The sequence below is a fragment of the Pelodiscus sinensis genome, chromosome 7, assembly GCF_052426305.1.
Source record: "Pelodiscus sinensis isolate ZL-2025 chromosome 7, ASM5242630v1, whole genome shotgun sequence".
Taxonomy (NCBI): domain Eukaryota; kingdom Metazoa; phylum Chordata; order Testudines; family Trionychidae; genus Pelodiscus; species Pelodiscus sinensis.
Genome location: NC_143058.1, coordinates 22,457,049 through 22,484,531, shown reverse-complemented (window position 1 = coordinate 22,484,531; position 27,483 = coordinate 22,457,049). Strand labels below are relative to the sequence as shown.

The window sequence follows — 27,483 nt, the reverse complement described above, 5'->3', positions numbered from 1 at the left end:
TTAAAATCCTCTATAGATGCCAAACTGGATGAAATTAAGGCTGATCTTGGTGACATGAAGGTGACTGATCTGAAATCAGGCATGGGAAGAAGAACGGTGGAAGAGATTTTTCTGCAGAAGAAAATTGAAATGTTAAAACCCCCCTCTCCCCCAGGTTATGAAGAAAAGGTGGGTGACATGGAGCACAAGAGCTGTCTTTTTCTTTTGTCCAGGGTCACTCCACTCCCTCTTATCCCCAGGACCTGGCCACATCACACCCATTCCTGCAAAACTCTTCCTGCATCCACTATGCTCCAAACCCTGCACCCATACCATACCTTCCTCTAAGGCCTCACCTCTTCCGGTCCCTATTCTGCACCCTTAAAGCCTTTTCCCATGCACGTCTGAGCCCTCACCTGAGTGTGTCACATCCTTCTTCCCATAGTTCCTCTGATTGCAGTAGGTGGGAACTCATGGAGGGAGAGGAGTTGTTTGGCATGGCCAACGGTGGACTTTAGGCACTAAGGAGGGGAGTGAGTCAGGCAGTACTAGCAGCCAGTGGGTGCTAAACACCTGCTAATTTTTTTGCAATGTTCCTCCAGCCCCAAGGAAATGGCACCTATGATATAGAGAACCATGAGAAGAGAAATAATCCAGCGAATAAAGTCTTCTTAAAGAAGTGACAAAAAGCTATTCTTCAGCAACAAGGGGTACACAAGAAAGACAAAAAGGGATAAGACCCTCACAAGATTAAACCTAATAAAAAGACAGTCCAGACTCCCATGAGAACAGAGATATTAAATTAGCAAGCCAAAATAAGGACCTACAATTAGTCAATCCTAAAGGGAGTAAATGAACAAAAATGGAACAGTATTGCCAAGAAAAGATTTATAAGGGGTTGGATACCCATGATATAGCTGAGGAAAAGCAAGGGAAGTAATGAGAGTGTGAGAAAAAAAAGCACTGTCCGCTTTGCTCATGAAGTACCATTTGTTATGAGTGTTATTTAAAACCAGAATGTCATGGAAAATAGAAATAAACAGGGCTCAACAAATAATACAATCTACTCATCCACAGTGAGACGATTGCAACCCAGAAGAGCCGGGTTTGGGTGATCTGCGCATGCACAGAACGATCTGCACATGCGCATGTCACCGGACAGCGCGGCTGGCGAGCGGGTCTCACTGCAGTTCAGCAAGCCCTGGAAATAAGGATTAAAAATACATGCTAATATAACCTACATACCTTCTGGGTGTGGTATATTGTGCCATCTAATGGCACCAAGACCACTCACAGAGGGTATGTCCACGAGGTGTACCGGTAGTTCGGAATAGGAATCCTAGTCCGAACTACCTAGTTCGAGCCCCGTGTAGCCGCACTGCATGGGGTTCGAACCAGTGGGGTTTTAAAAATGGCGGCTCCCCACTTATGCAAATGAAGCCCGGGAAATTCAAATCCCAGGCTTCATTTGCAAGTGTGGTATGCCTACATTACCCCACTAGTTCGAACTAGCGGGGTAGTGTAGACATACCCATAGAGACTAATGAATCTACTGCTCTTGGTCAATGTGGTAGAGGCTTATACTCTAAGCTCTAGAGGTCCCACATTCAATTCTGCCCACAGATAACTGGGGTATGATGGTATTGCACTAAAAATATACTATATGAGGGGAGGGGAAGAATGTAACCGCATGCTAAAATTATTAGAATAAGGTGGTAGAAGAGGATGAACTCCCCTAAATTTGTTAACTGCTATAAAAAGCAATGGAGAAATACTGGTATGGAAAAATTAACTCATGAGGTCAGAGTTTTACAGGAGAGCAAGACAAAAATAATTAATTAGAAATTTGGTGAAACTTTTTGGAGTTTATTGGAAGAGTATTACTGTCCCAAGCAAACCTAATACAGTAAAACCTGTGTTATCAGCATGCTTGGACATTAGGGTGTTCTGGATATCTAAAAATATGGTTATCTAAGGGTCAAGAAAGGTCAAGCACAATGGAGCGTAACCTTTTTGGAACTGCGACCCCCAAGCTGCAGGGGCTGCCAGCTGTTCAGTGCAGCCTCATGCCAGCCAGATCAAAGCTCCGCGGCTTCACCAAGCCCCTAAGAAATTTGCTGGTTTCTAAAGTTTTCCGGATATTTAAGTGCCATATAGCGCAGGTTTTACTGTAGTTTGAGAACTGATTTTGAATAATATGTGAGAACCCCCTTCAGAAATAGTAAAATTTAAATTCATAACTGAGATGTCAAAATAAAGACAATAGATAGAAGGAAGGAGTAAATCTTAGAATTTTAACAGGGCAGGTAAGGAACTTGTTACACATCAAAAAAGGTAAAATAACTGGAAGATTATAAACAAGTTAAAAAAATTGAACCTAAAGATGAGATCTAAGACTTTCAGCTGACACTATTGACTGAAAAGATAGATCAGAAAGAGAAGGAGCAGAAAAGCATAAACTACAGTATGTGATCAGTATCACAAAAATGAAGAAATTGACTGGTAGCAGGTCAGTATAGCTTTAGGGACTTTGATAGGCCAATTAATAATTGTGTATTTGTATAAAATACTGAACACATCCTTATTTAAGTTGTAAGCCAAGTTTTACAGAATTTTGTTTAAAAATAATGGGTCTTTTAATAGGCCCATGACAATGACTGAGCCACAGTTAAGTGGGGGGGGGGGGGGGTTGTCTGGGCTTGATGGAGAAGGACAGCTCTGCTTTTGGCCGGGGGGAGGGGAAAATAATGAGATCAGAAACTGCTGCAAAGAAGTGGGTGGTGGGCAGTTTTGCAGCACTGACACCGCCTCAGGTATGTGAGGTCCAAAAAGGTATAAAGGTACAAACCCTGGGCAGGAGAAGCCTCTTTTTACAATGCAGCAAGCAAAACCAGCATTGGGTTAGCACCTGCTGTGGGCATCATGCTAGTCACTCCTTTTTCAGAGAGGAGCACACCACAAAGGCTACAGTGGAATGTTTTTTTTTCACCTTTTCCACAACAAGAATCAGGGGCACCATTCTGAATAAAAACAAAAGGCCATATTCCACATCTTATTTCAAAAGGTTGGGAGGGTGTCTTCATAGGGAAGGCATGCAGAGACCAGACAAGTGGCTTCGTATAGGAACCAGGAATTGCCTTGGGGATCTGCATGGAAATTATGGGGGTCTGGTATAGCCCTGAATAATGATTTGAAGAAACATGAATTTGCCTACACAGTACATTTTATCTGGCAAGTAGTCCCAGACATGTACATAATGAAGTTAAGGCCTGGTTAACGTCTGTGTCAAATGTCTCCTGTCTTTCTTTCAATATATTCTGACAAAAGTTGTTTGTTCGCTCCTTTTGTAATCAAATTGGTTGATGGTCCCTGTGTAATTGGAAAATTTTAAGAACAGGTTAGCCAAATACTAATCAGGCATGATCTAGATACACTTAATCCTGCGTCAAAGTGGGAGGATGGACTAGATTACTTCTTCCCAGCCGTAAATATCTGTGATTTTATCATCATTCCTTGCAGATAGCTGTTCACATTAAAAAAAAAAAAATTCATATTGACATGCTGTTTAAGTTGAACAGTGAGCCTAAAAACTGAAAGCATGGAGACTGCCTGCTCATCTGTAGATATGGTGAGATTTGAGGATATTGTGATAACATTTATGCTCCCATACTACAGTGCTTTTTTTCCCCTGTGGGTAGAAGACTACAATTTCCATGGTTTTTACTTTGGCTCCCATCTCAAGCATTTCATGCATTATAGAAGTGCTTGGAATTCTAATTTGTAGATAGAAGGAAAAGGATGAAAATCATGTGATTGCTATACTTTTAAATTGGGATGACATTCCTCAGACTATAAAGAACAAACAATTAAATGAAGAAATTAGAAACCAAGGATTTATGTATGTCAAATGAATATTATTTGATAAGATATTCTTTTTTACTAAAGAAAAATAATCCTTTGATATTTTTCAGATAAAAAACTCTGGTGGGCAGACCACAACCTAGCTCAGCTAGGTACCTGCAACAAAAGAGATGGAAGAAACCCTACTGTCCTGCGAAACAAGACTGCAGGCGTTGTACATATGAAAGTATATGATAAAGCAGCACAGCAAGGTAAATTATATTTTAGATGTCTTTAAACTGTCATTAGAGTACAACATGTATTCATCTTCCATATTATTCCCAAAATGCATGGAGATTATATTTGAGCCTATTGGTTATCGTATACACTGACTAAAAGTAGAGACTTCTATCCAAGCTAAAGTTGTTGATATAGTGTACAGTAGTTAATAACTTTCAAAACATTAGACAATATAAATATTTGACTACGATACATAATGCAAAGGAAACTCCTATGATATTAGGAAGCTTACATTTGGTAGTCAGAACTAAGGAAAAAATATGAATGTTTTCTTCTTTGCTCACTTGTTAATGCTAGGTACTTCTCAATAAATTAAATGCATGAAATGATATTTGAAAAATCACTGATGACTTTTATTCATCTGAATGGTTTTAAGACACTATAATTTATTTTGCTTCATTGAAATTGCACTGGTGTAAATTGTAAGCAAATACCAAGAAAAATCAGGTAATTTTTTTGGGGGGAGGGGAAGGACAATGATTTAGTAGGATGTTTTCTGGTTATTACATTACAACCCAGGGTAGATTGATTTAAATAATTAATTTTAACAATGATTTCAATCAGTAAACAGGTAATGTTGATTTAAATAATAGATTTTAATCACAGAAGAAAGGTGGGTGAGGTAATAGCTTTTTATTGGACCAGGTTCTGTTTGTGTGATTCCTATATCTGAAGATGGAGTTCTGTGTAACCTGAAAAGCTTGTCTCTTTTGTCAGCAGAAGTTGGTCCAATAAAATATATTATCTCACCTCTCATTCATCTTCAATATCCTGGAAATAACACAGCTGCAAACACACTGCAGTCAGCTTTTAAAACATGTCTTTATGCGTATGTCTACACTACAGCACTAATTCGAACTAACTTAATTCGAATTAGTTAATTCAAACTAAGCTAATTCGAACTAGTGCATCTAGACCTAAAAACTAGTTCGAATTAGCATTTTGCTAATTGGAACTTGCATGTCCACATTGAGTGGACCCTGAACGGAGGTTAAGGATGGCCGGCAGGGCATCAGATTAAGACTTAGAGTGTGGAGCTGCTGTCTCAGGCTAGCTTGGGGGGGGGGGTCAATCAGGGGGCTGCAGGAGAATTTCCACCCCGAGGAGCCCACAGAGCCACCCCAGTCCTCCTCATTGGGGGCTCGTACCCCATTCCTCCCTCACATCTTTCCACTTACCCCTCCCTAGCCCGCATTCCTGATGTACAAAATAAAGGACACGTGTGGTCAAAAATAGAAACTCTCTTTATTGAACAAAAGTCAGGGAGACTGGGAAAAGGAGGTGGGAGAGGGGAAGAGAGAGGGTGGGAGAGGGGAGAGCAACTAAAATTATCAGAGGTTTGGAACAGGTCCCATATGAAGAGAGGCTAAAGAGACTGGGACTTTTCAGCTTAGAAAAGAGGAGACTGAGGGGGGATATGATAGAGGTCTATAAAAGCATGAGTGGGGTGGAGAGGGTGCATACAGAAAAGTTCTTCATTATTTCCCATAATAGAAGGACTAGAGGACACCAAATAAAATGAATGGGTAGCAGGCTTCAAACTAATGACAGAAAGTTCTTCTTCACAAAGCAAATAGTCAACCTGTGGAACTCCTTGCTGCAGGAGGCTGTGAAGGCTAGAACTAAAACAGAGCTTAAAGAGAAGTTGGATAAATTCTTGGAGGTTGGGTCCATGAAGTGGTATTATCCAGGGGGTAGAAATGGTGTCCCTGGCCTCTGTTTATGGAAGGCTGGAGATGGATGGCACGAGACAAATGGCTTCGTCATTGTCTTCGGTCCATCCCCTCCAGGGTACCTAGTTTTGGCTGCTGTCGGCAGACAGGCTACTGGGCTAGATGGACCTTTGGTCTGACCCAGTATGGCCATTCTTATGTTCTTATGTTCTAAGCTCAGGGCTCAGGGTCGGGGGTCTCACTGGACCACCCTGATTTTCATGCAAACCTGCTCCTGGGTGGCCAGGCTGTCAGCTATCCTGCCCTAGACGGCAACTTTCCTGTGCCTAGTGCGGAGGTCATGGACGTTCGATGCTTCCCCCCAAACCTCGATGAGGTCCATGATGTCCGCACTAGACCAGGCTGGTGCCTGCCTCTTGCGGCCCCGGGCAGGCTTCTGGGAGCTGCCAGTCTGGTCCCGGGAAGAGGCGGAGGGCTGGGTGGCAGCGGGTGGCTGGTTCGTGCCGTGCCAGGTGCAGGGTCTGCTAGCTGTGTGCTGGCAGGCTTGCACCTGGCATGGGCACCGTAGCCAGACCGTGCCCCTTTAAGGGCTCCGGGGCTGGGAGGAGGGCAGAAGAGTTTCCCTAGTAGTGCCCAAAGTGGCCACCAGGGAAAGCTCGGAAGGGCTAGCCTCCTACAGCCCTTAATTCGAACTACTTAATTCGAACTAGGCGTTAGTCCTCGTAGAATGAGGTTTACCTAGTTTGAATTAAGCGCTCCGCTAGTTCGAATTAAGTTCGAACTAGCGGTTTGTATGTGTAGCGCCTATGAAAGTTAATTCGAACTAACATCTGTTAGTTCGAATTAACTTTGTAGTGTAGACATACCCTATGTTCCTAAAGGAAGAATGATTCTAATTGGTTGGTAATTATTGAAACACGTTGATTTGCAACTAAATATAGTTATTACAGTAACTAGGTGGGGGGAGGGAGTATCAAACAAATATCTATATATGTTTATTTTGGAAATTACTAGGTTTAACTGTTCTGGATAGATAATAAACAATTAAGTTTATCTACCCATGCTTTGTATTTCAGTCTAACTGATGTATTCAGCAAAGGGAGTATTATCTATAATTAGTGAATTGAACAGATAGTGTCTGATAACTATGTTCTTCAGGATTTTAGAGCTAGTCGATCTCACCCTCTACTACCTAGTTTTATAGATTGGAAGAGAAAAACAAACTTTTCTTCTTTTTTCAACTTCCAGTTGGTTTATAAACTTTGAGTGAACTAGTCATTGAACTGAAATAGGTGAATAAACTGGACTGACAATATTGTCTCTTCACCTGCAGAAGAAACTATTGCTGTCAAAAGGTTGTTGATTTAAAGTCCATAATAAGTGACTATCACCCTTCAGTGGTGGTTTGAGTTTCTTAAAAACTTGATAACAAACAAAATTTTTAATATTGTTTTTATATTTATTGTTAGTGTTTTGCATTATATTATTGTTTGGTTCTTAACTTATGTTGTCAAATTTAAATTTAAATAGTTTACATTAAATGCAGGGCTTTTGATTTTAAACATCTGATTTATATAAACATAGTTTTAAATTAAAATTCTTTATTATTATCATCCACCCTTCTGAAATTTAATCACTCAGCCTCCTCAAGTGGACCATCAGAACATCATCTTCACTAGATAAATCTATCTCAAAATTCGAGTGGGTTCAAAATAAAGTTAATAAGCTAAAATGAAGTCTGAATATTCAATCAAACCCCATAAAATGAGTTGAAACAGAGAGATTAAATATTTTGTTATATTAAATTTTCTTTGGAGCAGTGTTGATGTACATTTTTCTATGGTGTTTTACAATCCTCAGAGGAATCTTTTTTTTTTCCAAAGCATTCTATGAACAGAATCACATGGCTCAACATAATAAATGTGCTAAAATAATTAAATATTTAATGAACATGAGGGGTTAATAAATTATTTATAATCAAATAATCAGTTTTAATTAGCCAAGTGAGCCTGGAATAATCTGTGGAATATATGCTTGTGATTATCTAGGTAATACTTGTCATTGCTGCTATACATCGATAATGAGAATTTATATGCCAGATAAAGAGATACATCTCAGAGATACAAGCTTAATGCAGTGTTTGGGGAATTATGCGCACAGTTCCAGGAAGAGAAAAAAAGTATAAGCGCTTTTTTAACAGTAGATTTATTTTTAAAATGCCTTTCATTTAGTGACATGGTACTGAGATTAGAGCAGTGGTTCATGGAGTGCTAAGCTTGAACTTAACGTGTTCCCAGTTTCATCATGTTCTCTTAATTTAAAATAGAAAAGCTTAGTCAGGCCTATTTTATTTTTAATAGCTTTGTAAACTATTTTAAACATAAAACATACTTTTGCTGAGACTTTCATGATTTTCATGTATGTGTTTGCAATTTCAAATAAATTAGGTAAATAATATGCTGTGAATTGTTAATAAATTGGTATTATATACTAATACTAAGCAACAGAGCAGCTTAATCTTCAGCAAGATTCATTGAATTTTATCAATCTATTTTTTTCATTTTTTCCATGTGGCAGGTAGCAATTCCTGTCAACTAAACAATGGTGGGTGTTCCCAGCTTTGCTTACCAACATCAGAAATTACCAGAACATGCATGTGTACAGTGGGTTATAACCTCCGAAAAAATCGTATGTCATGTCAAGGTATTTAGCCTTTCAATTCTTACTCTTGCTAACCAAATGTTATAACTATGTTGAGACAGAGGAAGAGTCCTTTTTGTGTTTTTTAAACCTAAATGAGCAATTTTACTAAGAAAATCATGGCTTGATTATGACAGAAGAAAGAAGGTCCCACTATAGCTAAGGATTATTTGTACCTTTGATTCTCTTTTTTATATTTCAGTTCCTCATAACTTTCTCGGATTTTTTTTGTGGGGAGGAGTGAAGAATATAGGAAACTTGTATATGTCTCCTCTTTTTATATACACAGATGAGCAGTAACATTTAGAAAGGCAAGCCCATGATTCTGTAGCTCAGATCTGAAAGATCTCTCAGGATATGAACTTTAACATATTGGAATAAGAAAGTGTAAAATTACAAGAAATAGCTGTTGATAGGAGCCACAAAAATTATTTTATCTTAAATTCTAGAAAATATTTTGAATCCAGACTGTATTATAGAAGTTAAATGACCTTTTTCCTATTTGTTGAAAGGAATTAAATTGAATTTTAGAAGTTTCCCCAGCATTTTTGGACTTCTTTGTTTACAGGCCACAGAAGCATTATCAGTGCTCAACAGGTATAACATTTATAAGAGTGGTACTTTGGTTCCTTAAGAGATTATTTTAAGGAACCAGGCTTAGGTCTTCTAATTCTACATCCAATGGAAAAATATTATTTTTTGGAAGTTAGTAACGACCTGTGTATTTACACTGCCTAATATTTTCCAATATAAAAAAGTCTTACAATCCTTTTTTGAGAAACTGTAAAATTTCCGTTGTTTGGAATAGACCTTTGGAATTCAGCAGAGGATAAGTCATTTTACTAGAGAATTGCCTTTTCTTTGACCCTTGACATTCCATTTCTATTTTGCCGAGATACACACGGTTGGAAATTATGAGTTCCCTTACTTGCCTGTGTTCCTCAGGAAGATTTTGTCAGCAGAGCAAAATGACTGAGCATGTACATTCTAAGGACAGACTTGTATTGCTGCTATTGTGTTCATGTATTATAATAGATTCTATAACTACATGGTTACATACTATTTTCTATAACATCCCTGCATCATTGTGTACACAGTAGATACACAAAAAGGCAGATTTAAGGCTGAAAATGCAACCTTAAATCTCGTACAAACCTTTGAATGCTTACTTTTTCAATCTAAATACAATTATTTCAATCTGGCAGGTTTTGAGGGGGGGGGTTAAATTTACTTCATTTACTTTAAAAGACAGTTGTAACTTTTGAATTCATAGCAGTAGTTTCCCAGAAATAGTGGTTACTAGATGTTTCTTTTATGCTAGTTACGACTTGAGCAATGAGAATGAATGAATGAGAGGATTGATCTATTAAAAATAGCTTCTTAATTTGTAACCAAATTAAATATTTCCTAAATAATCTCAACATTTTTTGAAGACTTTCAAAATCTGTAATTTGAAGCAATTCGTATCTATGAAAAGATCTATATGCAGAATAACTTCAGTTTCCAGATGTTCCAAGAACACAGAACTAGAAAATCAATATTATCTTATGACTATTTAGGAAGGTACTAATAGTTTACAGAGTTCTAATGCCAAAAAATAAATGTCAGCATGCAAAATATATATATCTAGATGCATTAATTTGGTAAAATAGTAGATTATTCTAACCGCAAAAAAGCTTAATAGAAATGTCATTTGAGGCGATGGTATATGAGTATCCTATGAACAACTTGAATTCGACATCTGAGCATTTCACAAGCAGATCCCTATCGCAGTTTTTTCCTGTAGTCTTGCAAGAACCATTTTTAATTTTAAACTGTTAACAATGTGTTTTTCAGTATTACATGACTACCCCCAGGCTTCTTTGTGTTTATGTGGTAGAAGCTTTGCTTATTTTCTGCTTGCCAGTATAATAAGAATGAATATATATAATTCACAAAAAAATAATAAAATGGATCTTTTCCTGCTATGATTTTGTATGGTACTCAGTACAATTGGATCCAGATAGTAAATGGGACATATGAATGCCACTGAAATAGCAGAATAAATTATGATCAATATTCACATCTTAAATTTAGTAATTCTCAATGTGATTAGACAGTTACATAAACTCAAGGAGTTGGTTGATTAAAGGGTTAAATGTAACATGTTTTCAAGTGTCCACTGCATATTTCCATTTGTGGGATACAGTGTCACTGATATCGAGCTGTATATTTTTTCTAGAAAGCAGCATTCACTTGACTCTCATAACTCTTCTGTCCTCCTCTCTGGAAGCATTCTGAGTTTATAAAACGAGGAAGAGACCAAACTGTACTTCTTTCTTTTTAACTGCTGATAGTGCAACAAATTTAAATCTTATGCAGTGTCCTCAATGCTTTTCTCATCAGCTTCTTTCTTGGATTCTGCCTTTATGGGGTATTTTCTTTATTATTAGTTAGGTAAACAGTTAGTTGGTATATGTTTCTTCATCTTGAAGAATATACAGCACTCATCTGACACATGAAGTCCCTGCATATGACCTGTAGGAAAGTGAGGGCCACCTCACTCATTTTTACTGATGGTAGAGGGCTCTTCAGGTCCATTCAACTAAGTCTGGCAATGTGTAAGTGCAGCATTGACATCTGAGAGTCTCAAGAGGCTCTGTGCCTAGTTTCCCTCTAATATCCACCTCCCTGGTCTTATATGGATTTCCTCTGATACCTTTTCCCATTTGACTTATCCAAAACACTTCGTCCAGTTCTGGAAGAACACTTAAACCCATTCTCTGGGATCCAAAATACTGAGTTAAACTTCAGATCATCATTCAGGTTATTTAAAGCACTTAGTCACAGCATGTAACAGCTCTTTGTCTATGCTCAGCACCCTAGATTTAAAAGATTAAGGTACAAGATACCAGAATTCCAGTTCATATCACATACTTCACATTTTACAGACATAGGGTATGTCTACACTACAGAGTTAGTTCGAACTAATGGACGTTAGTTCGAACTAACTTTAATAGGCGCTACACTAGCGCTCCGCTATTTCGAATTTAATTCGAACTAGCGGAGCGCTTAGTTCGAACTAGGTAAACCTCATTTTACGAGGATTAAGCCTAGTTCGAACTAGCTAGTTCAAATTAAGGGTTGTGTAGACCCTTAATTCGAACTAGTGGGAGGCTAAGACTTCCCAGGTTTCCCTGGTGGCCACTCTGGCCAACACCAGGGAAACTCTATGCCCCCCTCCCGGCCCCGGACTCCTTAAAGGGGCACGGGCTGGCTACGGTGCCCGTGCCAGGTGCAAGCCTGCCAGCACCCAGCCAGCAGACCCTGCACCTGGCACGGCACAGAGCCACCCACCCGATGCCCCCCAGCCCTCCCCCTCTTCCCGGGACCAGGCTGGCGGCTCCCGGGAGCTTGCCCAGGACCGCAAGAGGCGGGCACCCGCCTGGGCTAGTGCGGACATCATGGACCTCGTCCACGATCTCCGCAGTAGGCACAGGAAGGTGGCCGTCTAGGGCAGGAGAGCTGCCAGCCTGGCCACCCAGGAGCAGGAGTGCATGAAAATCAAGGTGGTCCACTGAGACCCCCGACCCTGAGCCCTGAGCTTACAATGGCCGTCCTGGGTCAGACCAAAGGTCCATCTAGCCCAGTAGCCTGTCTGCCGACAGCGGCCAACCCTAGGGACCCTGGAGGGGATGGACCGGAGACAGTGACCAAGCCATTTGTCTCGTGCCATCCCTCTCCAGCCTTCCACAAACTTTGGGCAGGGACACCACTCCTACCCCCTGGCTAAGACTACTCCATGGACCCAACCTCCATGACTTGATCTCACTTCCCTTTAAACTCTGTTCTAGTTGTAGCCTTCACAGCCTCCTGCAGCAAGGAGTTCCACAGGTTAACTATTTGCTTTGTCAAGAAGAAGAACAACTTTCTCTTACTAGTTTCAAGCCTGCTACCCATTCCTTTCCTTTGGTGTCCTCTAGTCCTTCTTTATGGGAACTCATGAAGAACTTTTCTGAATGCACCCTCTCCACTCAACCCCTGCTTTTAGAGACCTCTATCCTGTCCCCGCTCCGTCTCCTCTTTTCTAAGCTGAACAGTCCCAGTCTCTGTAGCCTCTCTTTATCTGGGACCTGTTCCCAACCCCTGATCATGTTAGTTGCCCTCCCCTCTCCCAGCCTTTCTCTTCCCCTCTCCCACCTCCTTTTCCCAGTCTCCCCCAGTTGTGTTCAATAAAGACAGAGTCAATGTTGGAAGAAACGTTATCTTTATTTTGTACATCAATAAGAAGGGGGGCTAGGGAAGGGTAAGTGGAAGGAGATGAGGGAGGAATGGGGTACGAGCTCCCGATGGGGAGGACTGGGCTGGCTCTGCGGGCTTCTGGGGGTGGAAGCTCTCCTGCAGCCCCCCGATTGCCCCCTCTCCCCAGATGGCAGCCTGCGGCAAGTGCAGCCGGGCTGATGGCCAAGTGTTGTGATGTGCCCAGTGTGGGTACTCCGGGCAATCCAAGCCAGGACTGGTTTTCAAGTGGGGCACCCCTTAGAACTGTCTGTCCGGGGTGGGGGTCGGGACCCTTTAAGCGCAGCCCTCGGCTAGCCTGAGACAGCATCTCCACGCTCTAAGTCCTCCTTTTATGCCCTGCCGGCACTGCTTCCGGCCATCCTTAAGCCCTGTTCAGGGTCCACTCAATCTGGACTTGCTAGTTCGAATTAGCAAAACGCTAATTCGAACTAGTTTTTAGTTCTAGACGCGTTAGTTCAAATTAGCTTAGTTCGAATTAACTAATTCGAACTAAGTTAGTTCGAATTAGCGCTGTAGTGTAGACATACCCATTATGACTAAACTTAAAGTAGTCACCTGAAGGTGCAAGTTCACCTCCTTTGGCATGGTCTATCAGGGTGCTTCCACACCCTGTACAATGTTGTCTCCAATTTATTCCTTGATTATTTGGTTTACTAAATGGGCGTGGGCAGTATGGATAGGAAGAGATTAGTCACTGAGTCCCATTCAGTGTTGTCCATCACTTCTTCACTCACATTCGCCTCAATCCATATACCTTAGCAAGAGGTTGTGGTTGCTAGTCTGAGTCACAAAGAGGAGGTTTAGACAAAATGCTATTCAGGTTGCCCTGGCATGACATTGTCGCAACTGAAAAGTGATGATATCCCAGTACACACATGGTATTCCCATGCCTTGCCATTTCATTCACTCTCTCCTTTGTGATTAATTTGTCACAAGCTCCCTCTGAGGTAAATTCTCTAGTATTGATCATTCACAGAATCATCTATTCTGCATTTTTGATAATATTCAGTATTTATCTTTACTTAATTCCCTTGTTTCCAACTGAACATTAGCAGTGTTGTTTATATGTTCCATTCTCAAAAGTACCCATATTGTTAACATGTATTAATTCTTCAGGACTCCCTGCCCATCTAGGAATAACAATTATAATTTGCACAGTTGAATTATTAATTTTATGTGATGCATAACATTCAAGATAATCTAGCTCTGAATTGTACAATTTTTCCTCCCCAACATTCTTAATTATCCTTTTTCACTAGTGTGGTACAGACAAGTGTGTTTTTTAGCAGTCTGGATCTCCCCCTGTCTTATTCCCTCTTCATTATATGCATAATGAGTTTGGTACTGTATTATATAACCAATTACTTGTGTAGCCAGTGAATTCAGTTAATTGTTCATTTATTATGTAATTATGATTAACTAATGTCATATATAATCATGATAAGTTTAGAAGAGTTAAAATGTAGAAGTATAAAATTGATCGGTAGTTAGAAGAGATAATAAGGTATCTAAGTAAGAACGACTGAGATACCAGGTATTAATTCACTTGTGTATATAAAAAATATTCAGTGAAGTTGAAGAGATAATAGGTCTTCTGTCTTTGTGTATCGATTTTCCAGAGCTGTTGCTTGAACCTCTATATGTACATATATTCAAAAAGTCCAAAAAAGTTCCACACCAAAAGTCTTTCATTGAGGTCTAACATGGAGAATGAAATTATAGTCATTTTCAGTATACAGGCAGTCCCCGACTTACACGGATCCGACTTATGTCGGATCCGCACTTACGAACGGGGCTTTTCTCGCCCCGGAGCTCATGGGCGGCGGGTCGCCACCTGTGTCCTCCGGGGCGAGAAAAGCTTCTCCCGGTCTCCCTGGTCTGCTGGGGGGATCCAGCGGCTTTGCTGGACCTGGGCGGCTTTGCTCGGGTGTTCCTGGTCTGCTGGGGGGGTCTAGCGGCTTTGCTGGACCCCCCCAGCAGACCAGGGAGACAGGAGCAAAGCTGCACAGGTGGCATCCCACTGCCTGTGCGGCTTTGCTCGGGGGCAAAGGAGCAAAGCCACACGGGCGGCGGGGTCCCTCCGCCTGTGCGGCTTTGCTCAGGTCTCCCTGGTCTGCTGGGGGGGAGGGATCACAGCTAGTGCGCCCCCCCCCCCCCGCAGCAGACCAGGATTTTGTTGCAGGATGCGTCGGGTAGAGCAGCTGGGGTCCTGCCGGGTTGGTCCTGTTCTGTCCCAGGCTCCAGATTCAGCAGCTGTTGAAACTGATCAGGCTGATTCCAGGAAGCTGGGGGCAGAGCAACTCTGCCTCCGGCTTCCTGTAGTCAGCCCCTGGTCAGTTTCAGTGGCAGCAGCTGAATCTGGAGCCAGTTCCAACTTACATACAAATTCAACTTAAGAACAAACCCGTAGTCCCTATCTTGTACGTAACCCGGGGACTGCCTGTACTTTTAGACTGTCATCCAGAAGTAATCCAGTGTTTGTTCACCTAGATTTTCTCAGCCCATCTTTCTAACGCATTGTATTGTTTGGCAATCTCCCAGGAGTGAGAATGTGCAAATAGCTACCCAGAACGTTGAATTACAAAATAATAATTTGTTAAAGTTTGTTAATTTTAAATGTTAACCTATGATTAGTTTATTTTGCTCTTATTAACCATTTAATTTTCCCTTAGGTATTGAGTCATTTCTCATGTATTCTGTTCATGAAGGAATTAGAGGAATTCCTCTTGATCCAAATGACAAAATGGATGCCTTAATGCCCATATCTGGAACGTCATTTGCTGTGGGTATAGATTTCCATGGAGGTAAATATATTATTATATATTTTATTCTGAAATTAAAAGAGTAATTTTTGTCAAACAACTGAATGACCACACTTGAAGCCAATGAATGTTTGATGGGAGCACGTGCCTCCCAAACACCATGGACTACTTTCTATGAAGATGCAACTTTACGTATAATTAAGAAACACAAGTAATTAATACTTGTTTTGTGTGGAAAGGGAAAAATTAAAAAAAAAACCTACTTCTTAGAATATCAAAGTGAATTTAGAGGTAAATAGGAGTACAGTGGAGTCCGGATTAACCTACACCCGGTAATCCCACATTCTGCTTTATCCCCAGGAGCTGCAGGGTCAGATACAGCGTGGGCCGAGAGAATGACCCCGCTTGCTGCCCCGTCGCTCTCTAGGAGAAGCTGCTGCTGCTGCTGCTGTTGCTGCTGCTGCTGCTGCTGCTGCTGCTGCTGCTGCTGCTGCTACTGGGACGCTTCCAGGCAGGAGTGACAGCAGCAGCAGCTGCTCCTAGAGAGCAAGGGAACAGCTGAAGCTGCTTTGTGGGGACTTTGTCCCCGGCAGGAGCGGCATCAGCTGTTTCGTTGCTCTTTACAGTAGAGTCTGTATCATCCGATATATTCGGTAATCCAACCATGTGTCGGTCCCGTTTAGGTCAGGTGATAGGGACTCTAGTGTATTAGAGTGGTTTTCACATCTAATCTTATATTTGATTTTTTTTCAGACCATTTTGATGTTTATGGACAGATTCACTTTCCCACTCTGATTTTTTGTGCCAGTCAGGTAGTGGAGACCACACAAATTCTTTGATGTGGGAATTTTCTCTTGTTCAGGGAGTCTTTAGCATTCATAGAGATCAGTGTGGCAGGCTCCTGGGCGCTATGGAAGGCTGCTGGTGTGAGGAATGTATTATAGGAGAACAAGGAAGAACTTGTAAACCAAGATCTTATCCACAGTAGGTGAGAAAGTGGCTGCTTATTTTAAGTAAAAGAAGTTGTTTACGATGCTTTTTCCTACTTAGATTTCCAGGCCACCTTCTTCTTCACTGATACAGAATTCTCACCCAAATTCCCTATGTTGGTGAAGGAACTGAATGATTTTGAGGCCTTTCTGTATTTTGTATCCTCACTGTTGGGGATGCAAGAGCAAGCAGGGCATGTACAGCCCCACTGGACTCTGCTGTATAAAAGTTTCCATTAATGAAACAGAAGTGCACAGCAGGATCTATTTGGATAAAGGTTTCTCAAACAGCTACAATTACTCTTAAGTAAGTAACCTCTCTTTAGTTGTTAGGAGGAACAGTTCCAAAGCTGCTTAGCAAAAGAAGATATTAAGCCAGAGACTAAGCACATCGACACATTGGCACCTTGGACAGCCTTGAAATACTTAAAAACTCAGTACTTGGCAAAGCTTCAGAGAGTGATACCATTTTTTTAAACTGACCTCTTGCAGGTCATAAACTGTATTAAATAGAATGTACTACATGGCAGTGAATCACTGGTAGTTTCTTGTTTGCATGTGCCTCTTTTAGTGCTACAGATATATACAGAATTTCTCACACTCGACAGCTGAGGTCCAAGAGTGAAAATCAAGTGAACATGGTATTTTTATTGGGAGAAGAAAGGGGATATTTTTCTGGAGAAATTCATTGACAAGTAAAATTTCTCCATGAATTATCACTGCTTTTAATGAACTTGACAGAAGATAGTATGAATTTGTGGTTAATGCATCCAACCCAAAATTACTAAATATAAAGAAAGCACAAAATAAAATTCTACCTGATCTATACTTTTAGACAGATTTAATTTTCTTTAACAGAAGTGTGGGTCAAAATTGGAGAGTCTTTCCTAAGTGGTAATTATGAAAGAAATTGGCATATCTCCACAGTAAGCTCAAGTATATTATGCTTTGAAATATAATTTTCATACTTATGACCAACCATTAAAACAGCCACATATGCTATGCCAGTTTCTGCAAATGGCAGGGCAATCAAATCTTAATCTATATTTCTGAAATCCTTTTGTATAACCAACAACTTTTGTATGTGAAAGAGTATCATTGTGCCCTGCCCTTCCTTTTATATACTTTGATGTTTTCAGCCTTCATCAACTCAGAACAAATGAGGGTTTTATTTTATTTTATTTTATTTTATTTTATTTTATTTTATTTTATTTTATTTTATTTTATTTTTCCTAAATTGGAAGCTTGTTTCTGACACTGAGTATCATGTATTTTCAGTACTCTGCTCTTTTGCCCCAGCACACTTTAGGCATCGTCTTATATAAACTACTATACGCTTCCATTGTCAATGAAAATGTTTATTACTTACTATAGCTTGAAAAAAGTTATGCTTTCAATAATAGGAATATTCTTACCAAGTATTATAAAAAATATATTCCTATGTCTTTCAAATTACCTCATAGATTTAGATCACTAAGAGCTCATCTAGACTACGCTACAGTGTCAAAAGAGGATATGCAAATTCCATGGGAATTTGCATACCTTCTTCAGATCTCACTTTCAAAAGAAGAGCTTTCGAAAGTGAAAGAAGTCAAGATGCATTTTTTTCGGCAACTCCTCTTTTTTGAAAAGCCACTTTTCCTCAAAATATGAGATTTATGTGGCTTTTTGAAAAAGGGGATATCTTTGACTACTTTCACTTCCGAAAGCTTCGCTTTCGAAAGTGAGATTGAAAGAAGATATGCAAATTCCCATGAAATTTCAACACTTTAGCGTAGTCTAGATGAGCCCTAAATTACCTTTTCTGGTTTGGAAAACAAGCATAGCATCCTTGGTTAATCTGAATGTTTTAAAGAACGCTAAACTATATTTTTAACTGGCTTATTTTAAAAGATCAATTGTCTCGTGTGCATGTTTTAAATATCCTATCTCTCCTTTTTCCTTTCAAAAAGTTACTATTTTCTTCTTCTTCTTCTTCTTCTTCTTCTTTTTTTTCCCCTGACTTTGTTCAGAAGTCCCCTTGTCATCACTTATAGCCCTCAACTTAAACCCCTCCAATGCATATCATCCATCTACAACCTATCCTGGAAAATGACCTCTCACTCTCACAGGCCTTGGGAGACAGGTCAATCCTTGCCTACAGACAACCCCATAATCTCAAACAAATTCTTTCAAGCAACCATGCACAACACCTCCATCATACTCATCCAGGAACCCACCCTTACACTCAACTCTGGTGCCAACTCTGTGTACACATCTACACAAGTCACATAATCACAGGACCTAACCATATACACCACCACATCAGAGGCTCATATAACTGCACATCCACCACTGTGATCTATGCCATCAAGTCTCAGAAATGCCCCTCTGCCATGTATATTGGCCAAACTGGATGGTCTCTGCAACAAAGGATTAATGGACACAAATCAGATATTTGAAAAGATAACACACAGAAACCTGTTGGGGAACATTTTAACTTGCCTGTGCACTCGTTAATAGACCTCAAAGTTTCCGTATTAGCAGTACAAGCCAATTTAAAAAACCAGCTTGGAAGGGAAGCTGCAGAGAATTTAACTGGATTACCCACTACATATTATGTCATTCCTAATGACATAAAAAAACTAAACACCAAGTACTTAAGAACACTTAGAACCCTCTCTATCAACTTCATTTAGCATGGAAACTCTAATTGACTATTCTTTTCCCTTTTTTTCTCCTTTTCTTTCCCTCCCCATCCCTTCTCTTTTTCTGCTATTTATTTGGAACCTGGACCCCTTATACTCCATTCATCTGAAGAAATGGGTTGTGCCCACAAAAGGTCATGATACCATCTACATGTTTTGTTAGTCTCTTAGGGATCGTCTAGACTACCGGGTTTTGTCGACAGAAGTTTTGTTGACAGAATCTGTCGATAAAACTTCTGTCGACAAAGAGCGTCCAGACACATTGAGTTCTGTCGACAAAGCAAGCTGCTTTGTCGATAGAACCCTATAGTCTAGACGCAACCCTACAGGCAATAACACCTTCTGTCGACAGAACTCTGTCGACAGAAGGTATTATGCCTCGTAAAATGAGGTATACCAGCGTCAACAAAACTGCTGAGTTCTGTCGACGTTATGTCGACAGAATTCAGCGGTAGTGTAGATGCTGGTATAGTTTTGTCGACAAAAGTCCACTTTTGTCGACAAAACTCAGTAGTCTAGACACACCCTAAGGGTGTGTCTAAACCATCGACGGAGCCATGTAGTTTAGACACACCCTAAGGGCGTGTCTCGACTATAGGATTTTTTTTTAAAAAAGTGGCCTTTTTTTGAAAAAACTTCCCCTGCATCTAGACTGCTTCCGCATTCTTTTGAAGGTAAATCAAAAAATTTTCGACAATTTTTTTGGCAATTTTTCGGCAATTTTTTCAACTGCAGAAAACTTTGTTTTATGAGGAAGAATGCCTTTTTTCTGAAGTGCTCTTTCGAAAAAAGACGCTATGTAATGCAAACTGTTTTTTTGAAAGAGAGCTTCCAGACTGCTTGGGTGCTCTCTTTGAAAAATGTGGCTTCCTTTTTTGAAAGTACTGGTTGTAGTCTAGACGCTCTTTTTCGAAAGAGTCTAAACATATTCTAAGGTGCTACAAAACTATTTGTTGTTTTTTAATTTTTTTTCTATTAAAGACAGAAACTTTTGTTCAGAGGGGTGTTTTCTGTTATGTATAAAAGCCAATCCAGACATGTTTTGCACCATTTCTCACCTCAGCTTGCTTTCTGACAGTGTACCAAAGTACCAGCTCTTGGATGTTTATACAATTTCAGCTCTGTTATTTCAGTGTCTGGGGAATAGGCTGCACCCTCAACTAAACAGTGATCATCACTGTTCACAAAGTGCAGTTAGGTGTACCAACTGGGAAGGATTTAGAGAGAATTTGGCAGCATGTTGAGGAGAAACTGCAGAAATATGAGCAATTTGGCATCAGTTTTTGAACACAGAATAGCACTTTGTTGGCATCCTGATGTTGATTTACATATCTGTAAGTTTTGCTACTGCTTTTGCTGTTCAGTGTGTTTCATGAAAATAATAGGTGATATGTGCACAATGAAAATAAAAATAAACAGCAGTAGAATATTCTGAGTTTCTATCGACCAGTCATTGCTGAGAGGTCGTAGCATATTCCATAAGTCAAAGACTCTACTTGATAACTTGGAAGACAGAATTAAGCCATCAATTCAAATGAAACTGCAGTACATTTACAGTGTTAACTTAGAAGATTAGTTACGAGTTATTTAATTTCTAAACTTCTACATGAGTTATTTTCACATCTTTATTCGATATGTGTTATGATTATAACATACATCTTATCTTCCAAGGAGAAAAGGTTGATATAGATTATTGCCAAGAATTGCCCCCTAATATTTAGGAGCTCCAACTGTTATTGAAATAATTATTAAAAATATATATATTGGCATTGAACAAATAATATTAGTACTAGGGTATCCTATTGGACAACTTACTATTAATGTTTTAGTTTTATTGCAAGTATTGTGGTAGTAATAGTAGTAGCCTCAATCAAAATCAAGGCCCTGTTGTGCTGTTACTTGTAAATATTCAGTAATATAAGGCTGTCCCTGTTCCCAAGATCATTAACTCAACTCAGATTTAAATTAGTGGAGGATTTAGCCCATGATACATCTATGTTTTAAATGGAGAAGATGAAAATAGGTACCGTATTTTCCGGCGTATAAGGCTACTGGGCGTATAAGACGACCCCCTAATTTTTTAGTTAAAAGATAGGTTTTCGTCTTATACCCCAGCGCCCCTCTGCCTCCCTGGCTTTGCTCCCGGTGTCCCTGGTCTGCTGGAGACGGTCCCCAGCAGACCAGAGGCACCAGGAGCAAAGCCGCAGCAGCGGCAGAAGCGCGGCACCCCGCCGCTGTCATGGCTCCTTCCCCACTCTGGCATGATAAATGCAGAAGTGGGGGCCAGCAAGTGTACCCCAAAGCCTTATCTACCAGGCTTTAGTCTAAACTTCCCCCAAGATCTTAAAAACCTAGATCTTGGGAATAAAACTTCCGCTGCCACCACCCAAATGTTGATGAAGAAATCAGGGGAAAGATCATTTGGGAAATCTCACCCCTAAAATAAAAATCAAGGCACACACTTAACCACTGCTAGGTTAATAAAAAGAAAAGAAAGAACTTTTATTATTACAACAAGATTCCTGTTGCAAACTTAGGGTATGTCTACACTAGCGGGGTAATGTATGCATACCGAACGTGCAAATGAAGCCCGGGATTTGAATTTCCCGGGCTTCATTTGCATAAGCCGGCCGGCGCCATTTTTAAATGCTGGCTTGTTCGAACCCCGTGCCGCGCGGCTACACGCGGCACGGGCTAGATAGTTCGAACTAGCGGGGTAGTGTAGACATACCCATAATGACTAGATAGGGAGGTAACAAAATATACTCATGGAGAAACTCCATGGGCCTAGAACTTAGTTACAAAGAAAAGCCAAAACACCTTTTAAACAGTGCCAGATCTCAGATCCCATACCCAATTCATAAAACAATAAAACCTAACAAAACTACCTAAACTTTACCCTACTTACAGAAAATGAAGAATGGTGTCTTGGAGAGAGAGAGACATGCTTGTCCCTCTCTGTAGCTGCAGAGAACTCTCTTCCAGAGACAAAAGGGAGAAAGGAAAAAAACCCAAATTCCTTTGTCCCAGTTTGAAAAGTCCCACCTACATTCCTATTGGTCACTCCACCTGGCTAGCTGTAGTTAACCCCTTAATCCCCAGGCTGCTGGCTAACCCTCATAATCATGACAGCCGCCGCTTCGGCTTTGGTCCCGGTGCCTCTGGTCTGCTGGGGACCATCTCCAGCAGACCAGGGACACCGGGAGCAAAGCCTCTGAGGACGCCCCAGCAGCGGGACAGCCCCGACATGCCTGGGCTGCCCTACCACCGGAGCCCCTCCGCGGCTTTGCAAAGCCTCGGGGGAAGCCGGTGGCGGGGCATCCCAGGCGCGCCTGGGCTGCCCCGCCACCGGAACCCCTCCGCGGCTTTGCAAAGCCGCAGAGGGGCTCGGGCAGCAGGGCAGCCCAGGTGCGCCTGGGCTGCCCCGCCGCCTGTATACCCAGTGTATAAGATGACCCCCGATTTTTGGGGTTTGCTTTTTAGCATCAAAAGTCGTCTTATACGCCGGAAAATACGGTAATTGGACATGGAGATAAAGTTTAAATACTATTATTTTAATCCTGGGGTGGATACTAATAGACTAGCATTGAAATTGTGAAGAAGCAATGTCTTGACTGAGCAGAAATGTGAGGTTCATTTTGTGTAGAACATGTTTCATTGAATAATTCCCCACTCAAAGTGATAGCTTTTAATACTATTTTTTTTTCCTTTTTTCTTCTTTCTGTTTTTTTTTCAGGAAATGACACAATTTACTGGACTGACATGGGTTTCAACAAAATTAGCAGAGCTAGACGAGACCAAACCTGGAAGGAAGACATCATTTCAAATGGGTTGGGAAGGGTTGAAGGCATTGCAGTGGATTGGATAGCTGGTATCACCAATGCATTTATTAGTTCTTAAAAACCTTTTCAACAGGCCTTTTTATACTTAAAATGATTCTACATCACAATACTAGACTTCTCTACTTCTAGCCATAGAGATGTAATATTTTTTTTCCTTTCAGCTTTATTTTCTCTAATATTAAGAGCCTCTGGATTTGTTTGTGATTTTTTTTCATGCTGAAGATTACCCACTACGAATTTAGTAAAAATTTCCTGAGATTCTATAAGGCAGGACAAATGGTTCTAGAAGTTATCTTATAATTGAAGACAGTTGGAAAGTTAAAGCTCCTCCTGTTTCTTAAAGACTGAGTTTCAAATTTTCTTTAATAAATACAGATTTAAATCTTAAGATAGAAATGTTTGAAAGTAGAATTTAAAAATTACAAATTTCACTTCAGTGTTTGTTCATAATAACTAAGCTTAATGATAAAGTATGCTACTATATTTTATTTCTTTCTATTTCTTTCCATTTCTCCTAGGCAACATATATTGGACAGACCATGGCTTCAACTTAATTGAAGTTGCAAGACTGAACGGCTCATTCCGTTATGTTGTTATATCTCAGGGCCTGGACCAGCCAAGATCTATAGCAGTGCACCCAGAAAAAGGGTAACTTAAATATGTCTATTATTTTTTTAAATATGCTAATATTAAAAGTCTACAATTAGTAAATCAGAGCATTCATTCTGACACTTCTTTAATGCCAGTGTCTAGTATCAGCAAAGATTGTACTGTAAAGAAGTAAGTTTTTTCTAAAGTTGAATGCTTTCATATATTGAGATACTTACCATGACATCTCTCTTTAGACTAAATATTCCACTCTACTTACCTATTTGCAGAGAATTTTCCCTATACATAGAGAGTGATTTCACCTGAAGTTTAGCAAGGAATCAGAAGTGTGCTTACATTTTTTGAATCCTCTTAAGTTTTCAGCACATTCATAGAAGACAAACCACCCAACTATAGTAAGTCCAATGTGACAATAAACTATGAAAAAGATGTACTCACTTGATGGCCATGAATATCAGTTTACTGGCACCAATCCACTATCTTCTCAACACCTACCAAAATCTCTAGTGTTCATGGTGCTTACGTATAAGAATAGACTAGGTTGGCACAAATGTTTTTCAGATCCATCCACCAATTGCAAGGTGCTGTGGACTATGCTAATGCAATAAAAGACCCAGTTACCATCACAGCTGCACAGTGTTGCCAGTGAAGGGATTCTGGACTGTGCAACATCAGACAAAACACTGACCATTTTGAAGCAATTCTCATCCTACTTTGAAGAAAGTGTCAACTGACTATGAAAAGTACTTCCCAGGGCAAAATATTTTTTAAATCAGATTAGACTGCATTAACTGCATCACTACTTGTGATAGAATTTAGCTCCATTACATATGGCAAACCTCAGAGATGTAGTTGAGTGACCATCAAGGTCTTGTTTCTTGTCTTCAGAACAATTAATGAATTGGAATCCAGCTATATGGAACCATATCTCTATCTGTGAATTACCAGTATAGCTGTATTTCTCAGGGACAAATAACCTCCAAAAGCCTCAAATGAAGTACAATAGAATCAAATAAAGTACTTTTGTCCAAAGAGGCTTCTGTGTTCAAACGAGCTCCAACATCACAAATGTTTGATTGAAGATCTGACCACAATTATTTATATATTACTCAGGCGGGATTACTTTTGCCCAACTAGAGAATACTCACAGGAAATCTCTGTGAAGTCTAGTGGGGACTCTATTTTTCAGATCTATTTCACCTGCCGAGTGCCTACAGGTTGCAGTAGTGAGCTCTATAAATAAATCCCTCACCATCAAAAGAACTTATAGGTGAGCTATGTTCCAGTTCCTGTTGTCTATCAGGTATATCTCAGGTCATCTGCATCTTATGATACAGAGAGGGGATCACTTTTTATCTCTGGTTTTGAGCAGAAATCCCATCATGGACCTGGGAAACATTCCTGACAAAGTTTACTCAAAACTGTCCCTTTCACTAAAAAATAATCAGGTTTGATGAACTGGTGTTTTCTGTCAGCCAACCAAAACAAATTGTCATCATATTCCCAGCTAGCTCTATTTATTAGTTTTACCAGTCACAACAAAATATAAATCATGCACCATTCAAACCCTTCTGATAATGTTTTTTCTTCTAGATAGTATAGTTTATGTTATAGAGTAAGTTCAGAAAGGCACCTTCGATCTAAACACTATTTTGTCTGCCGGTCATTGTTTATGCCTGGTCTTGCAAAATGAAATGGATTTGACTAATTTGATTTTCTCAGATGAAGTCAAAGAGAAGGTTCCTGATTAGTTTAGGTATTTTGGCTTTATTTACTTACCTAATACACAAAAAAAAATCTGATTTATTGAAGACTGAACGTCTGTCCCATTCAGATTAATCTCAGATATTCCATGTTATCTTCAAGAGATGAAGCCTAACATCATCTCTTTTCACCCTGTTGTTTGAAAGTTAATGAATCTCAGAAAAACATCCAATGCCCATCTTGACCTCCCAGCAGCTGTGATTAAGTGTAGTAGCTTTGCCTTCCTAGTAAAGTATGTTTTATTGGGAGAAATTCAAATTAGATTTCCAAAAAAGTTGCTCAGGTATATCCTTCCTCTCTATACAGGGAAGTGTTTAGACAGCTACAAGATAAGTAAACTGACACCCTTCTGGGAAAATCCTATTCATTTTTCTACACTCAGCAACAATTATTCTCTATCATTTTGATGGTGTTCTGTATTTCAGGGCTTCTTCCCCTGCAAACTTCTAGTTAAGAATCTCAAATGATTTTTTACTTCACTACATATGAGTTAACTGAAATTGTCCCAGACAAGCAGTTACAGCTCTAAGGCTACCTTCAGACTGCATCCCTCTGTAGGTAGAGGGATGCAAATAAAGTACTTTGAAGTGCAAATGAGCCCGGAATTTAAATATCCCGGGCTTCATTTGCATACTCACTTTCCAACGTTGTGCCGATCATGTGCCTGTACTTCAGATCAGGATCTGTTGAAAAAGCTCCCCGCCTTTGGCAGAACTGCAGCTACACAGCACTTTCACTTTTGAAATGGTGCATGATCGGCATAGTGCCTGAATGTGAGTGTGCAAATGAAGCCCGGGATATTTAAATCATGGGCTCGTTTGCACTTTCAAAGTCTGGAGGTAGCCTACAAGAGAGACTAAGAAATGTTTAGTTGAATTAAGACCAAAGAACAGTTTCGCTTGTTACGTTAACACAGATTCCGAGCAGCTATTAGGGATAGCTCTCTGGAACAACTAGCATCTAGTTGTGCTCATCCGCTCAGGGATGGTATTTTAGGTGCGGACCCCAACCAGTATCTAATCACCTGGGGTATGTCTACACTACCCCGCTAGTTTGAACTAGCGGGTTAATGTAGGCATACCGCACTTGCAAATGAAGCCCGGGATTTGAATTTCCCGGGCTTCATTTGCATAAGCGGGGAGCCGCCATTTTTAAAACCCCGCTGGTTCGAACCCCGTGCAGCGCGGCTACACGGGGCTCGAACTAGGTAGTTCGGACTAGGATTCCTATTCCGAACTACCGGTACACCTCGTTCTGGAACCAGGAGTCACCGACGCACCCGCCGTACAGACTTGATGATGGCCGATAAGCGGACCGAGACGCAGTCTGCCAGACACACAACGAAGAAAGCTAAGCTATTCTAAATACTAAACTAAACTAATTAAACCTAATCCTAAAAGAAGCAGGATAAAACTATAGGCCTAGAGAAAGCCAGAAAGAGTTTGAAATACTCACTGGTTAGTTGAAACTAATGGTTCAAACGTTTAAACAGGAAGTTTTTATCTATTCTATGTGTTAAAAGTTAAACTTTCATATTTCACAACATTAATTAAAAATCCTTCCCTAAATTCATTTAATCTGTGTCCATGCATTAACTGTGTTAGTAATTCTTTAGCTACTACCAGATTGCCCCATTCTTCACAGAGGTGCAGTTGAATAGAAGGGATGTTGTAAGTTTCATCTCTTCCTTTTAGCTAGTGTATTATAACACATCATTCATCTCACAGAAGACAGCGGGCTCCATAGACTTGATATATTCTCTCACTATGCTCAGAACAGGCAGTAGGCAGAGCTTTGATCTAAGCATCCTTCCTTTCCAGCATGCCCAGTGGTATAGTTATGAGCAGTTAATTATTAAATGTAATATCATTTTGCCAGGAAATGGTGAATTAGTATGTTGGTCACTCGTATGATGTTCTCCTTCCACCAATTTTCTGCTTGTCTTTTGAATATGGGTCTCTTATTTTCAGGGAATATTCTGTATTTTTAGACTGGAAGGTGTCTAATTTATTAAAGAGGCTCTTTGTAATAAATAAATATTTTTTATTCATGTTTAA

At 40.1% G+C, this 27,483-nt stretch overlaps 1 protein-coding gene across 1 annotated transcript in view; it reads left to right on the top strand.

Moving 5' to 3' along the window:
- Positions 1-27,483, top strand: part of LRP1B (LDL receptor related protein 1B) — a 1,362,068-nt gene that overhangs the window by 945,075 nt on the left and 389,510 nt on the right. Inside the window, exons 33-37 of the mRNA XM_089779714.1 lie at positions 3,951-4,091; positions 8,370-8,495; positions 15,446-15,577; positions 22,948-23,082; positions 23,572-23,701. Of these exons, the coding sequence (XP_089635840.1) occupies positions 3,951-4,091; positions 8,370-8,495; positions 15,446-15,577; positions 22,948-23,082; positions 23,572-23,701 (664 nt within the window). The remainder of the gene's footprint in view (positions 1-3,950; positions 4,092-8,369; positions 8,496-15,445; positions 15,578-22,947; positions 23,083-23,571; positions 23,702-27,483) is intronic.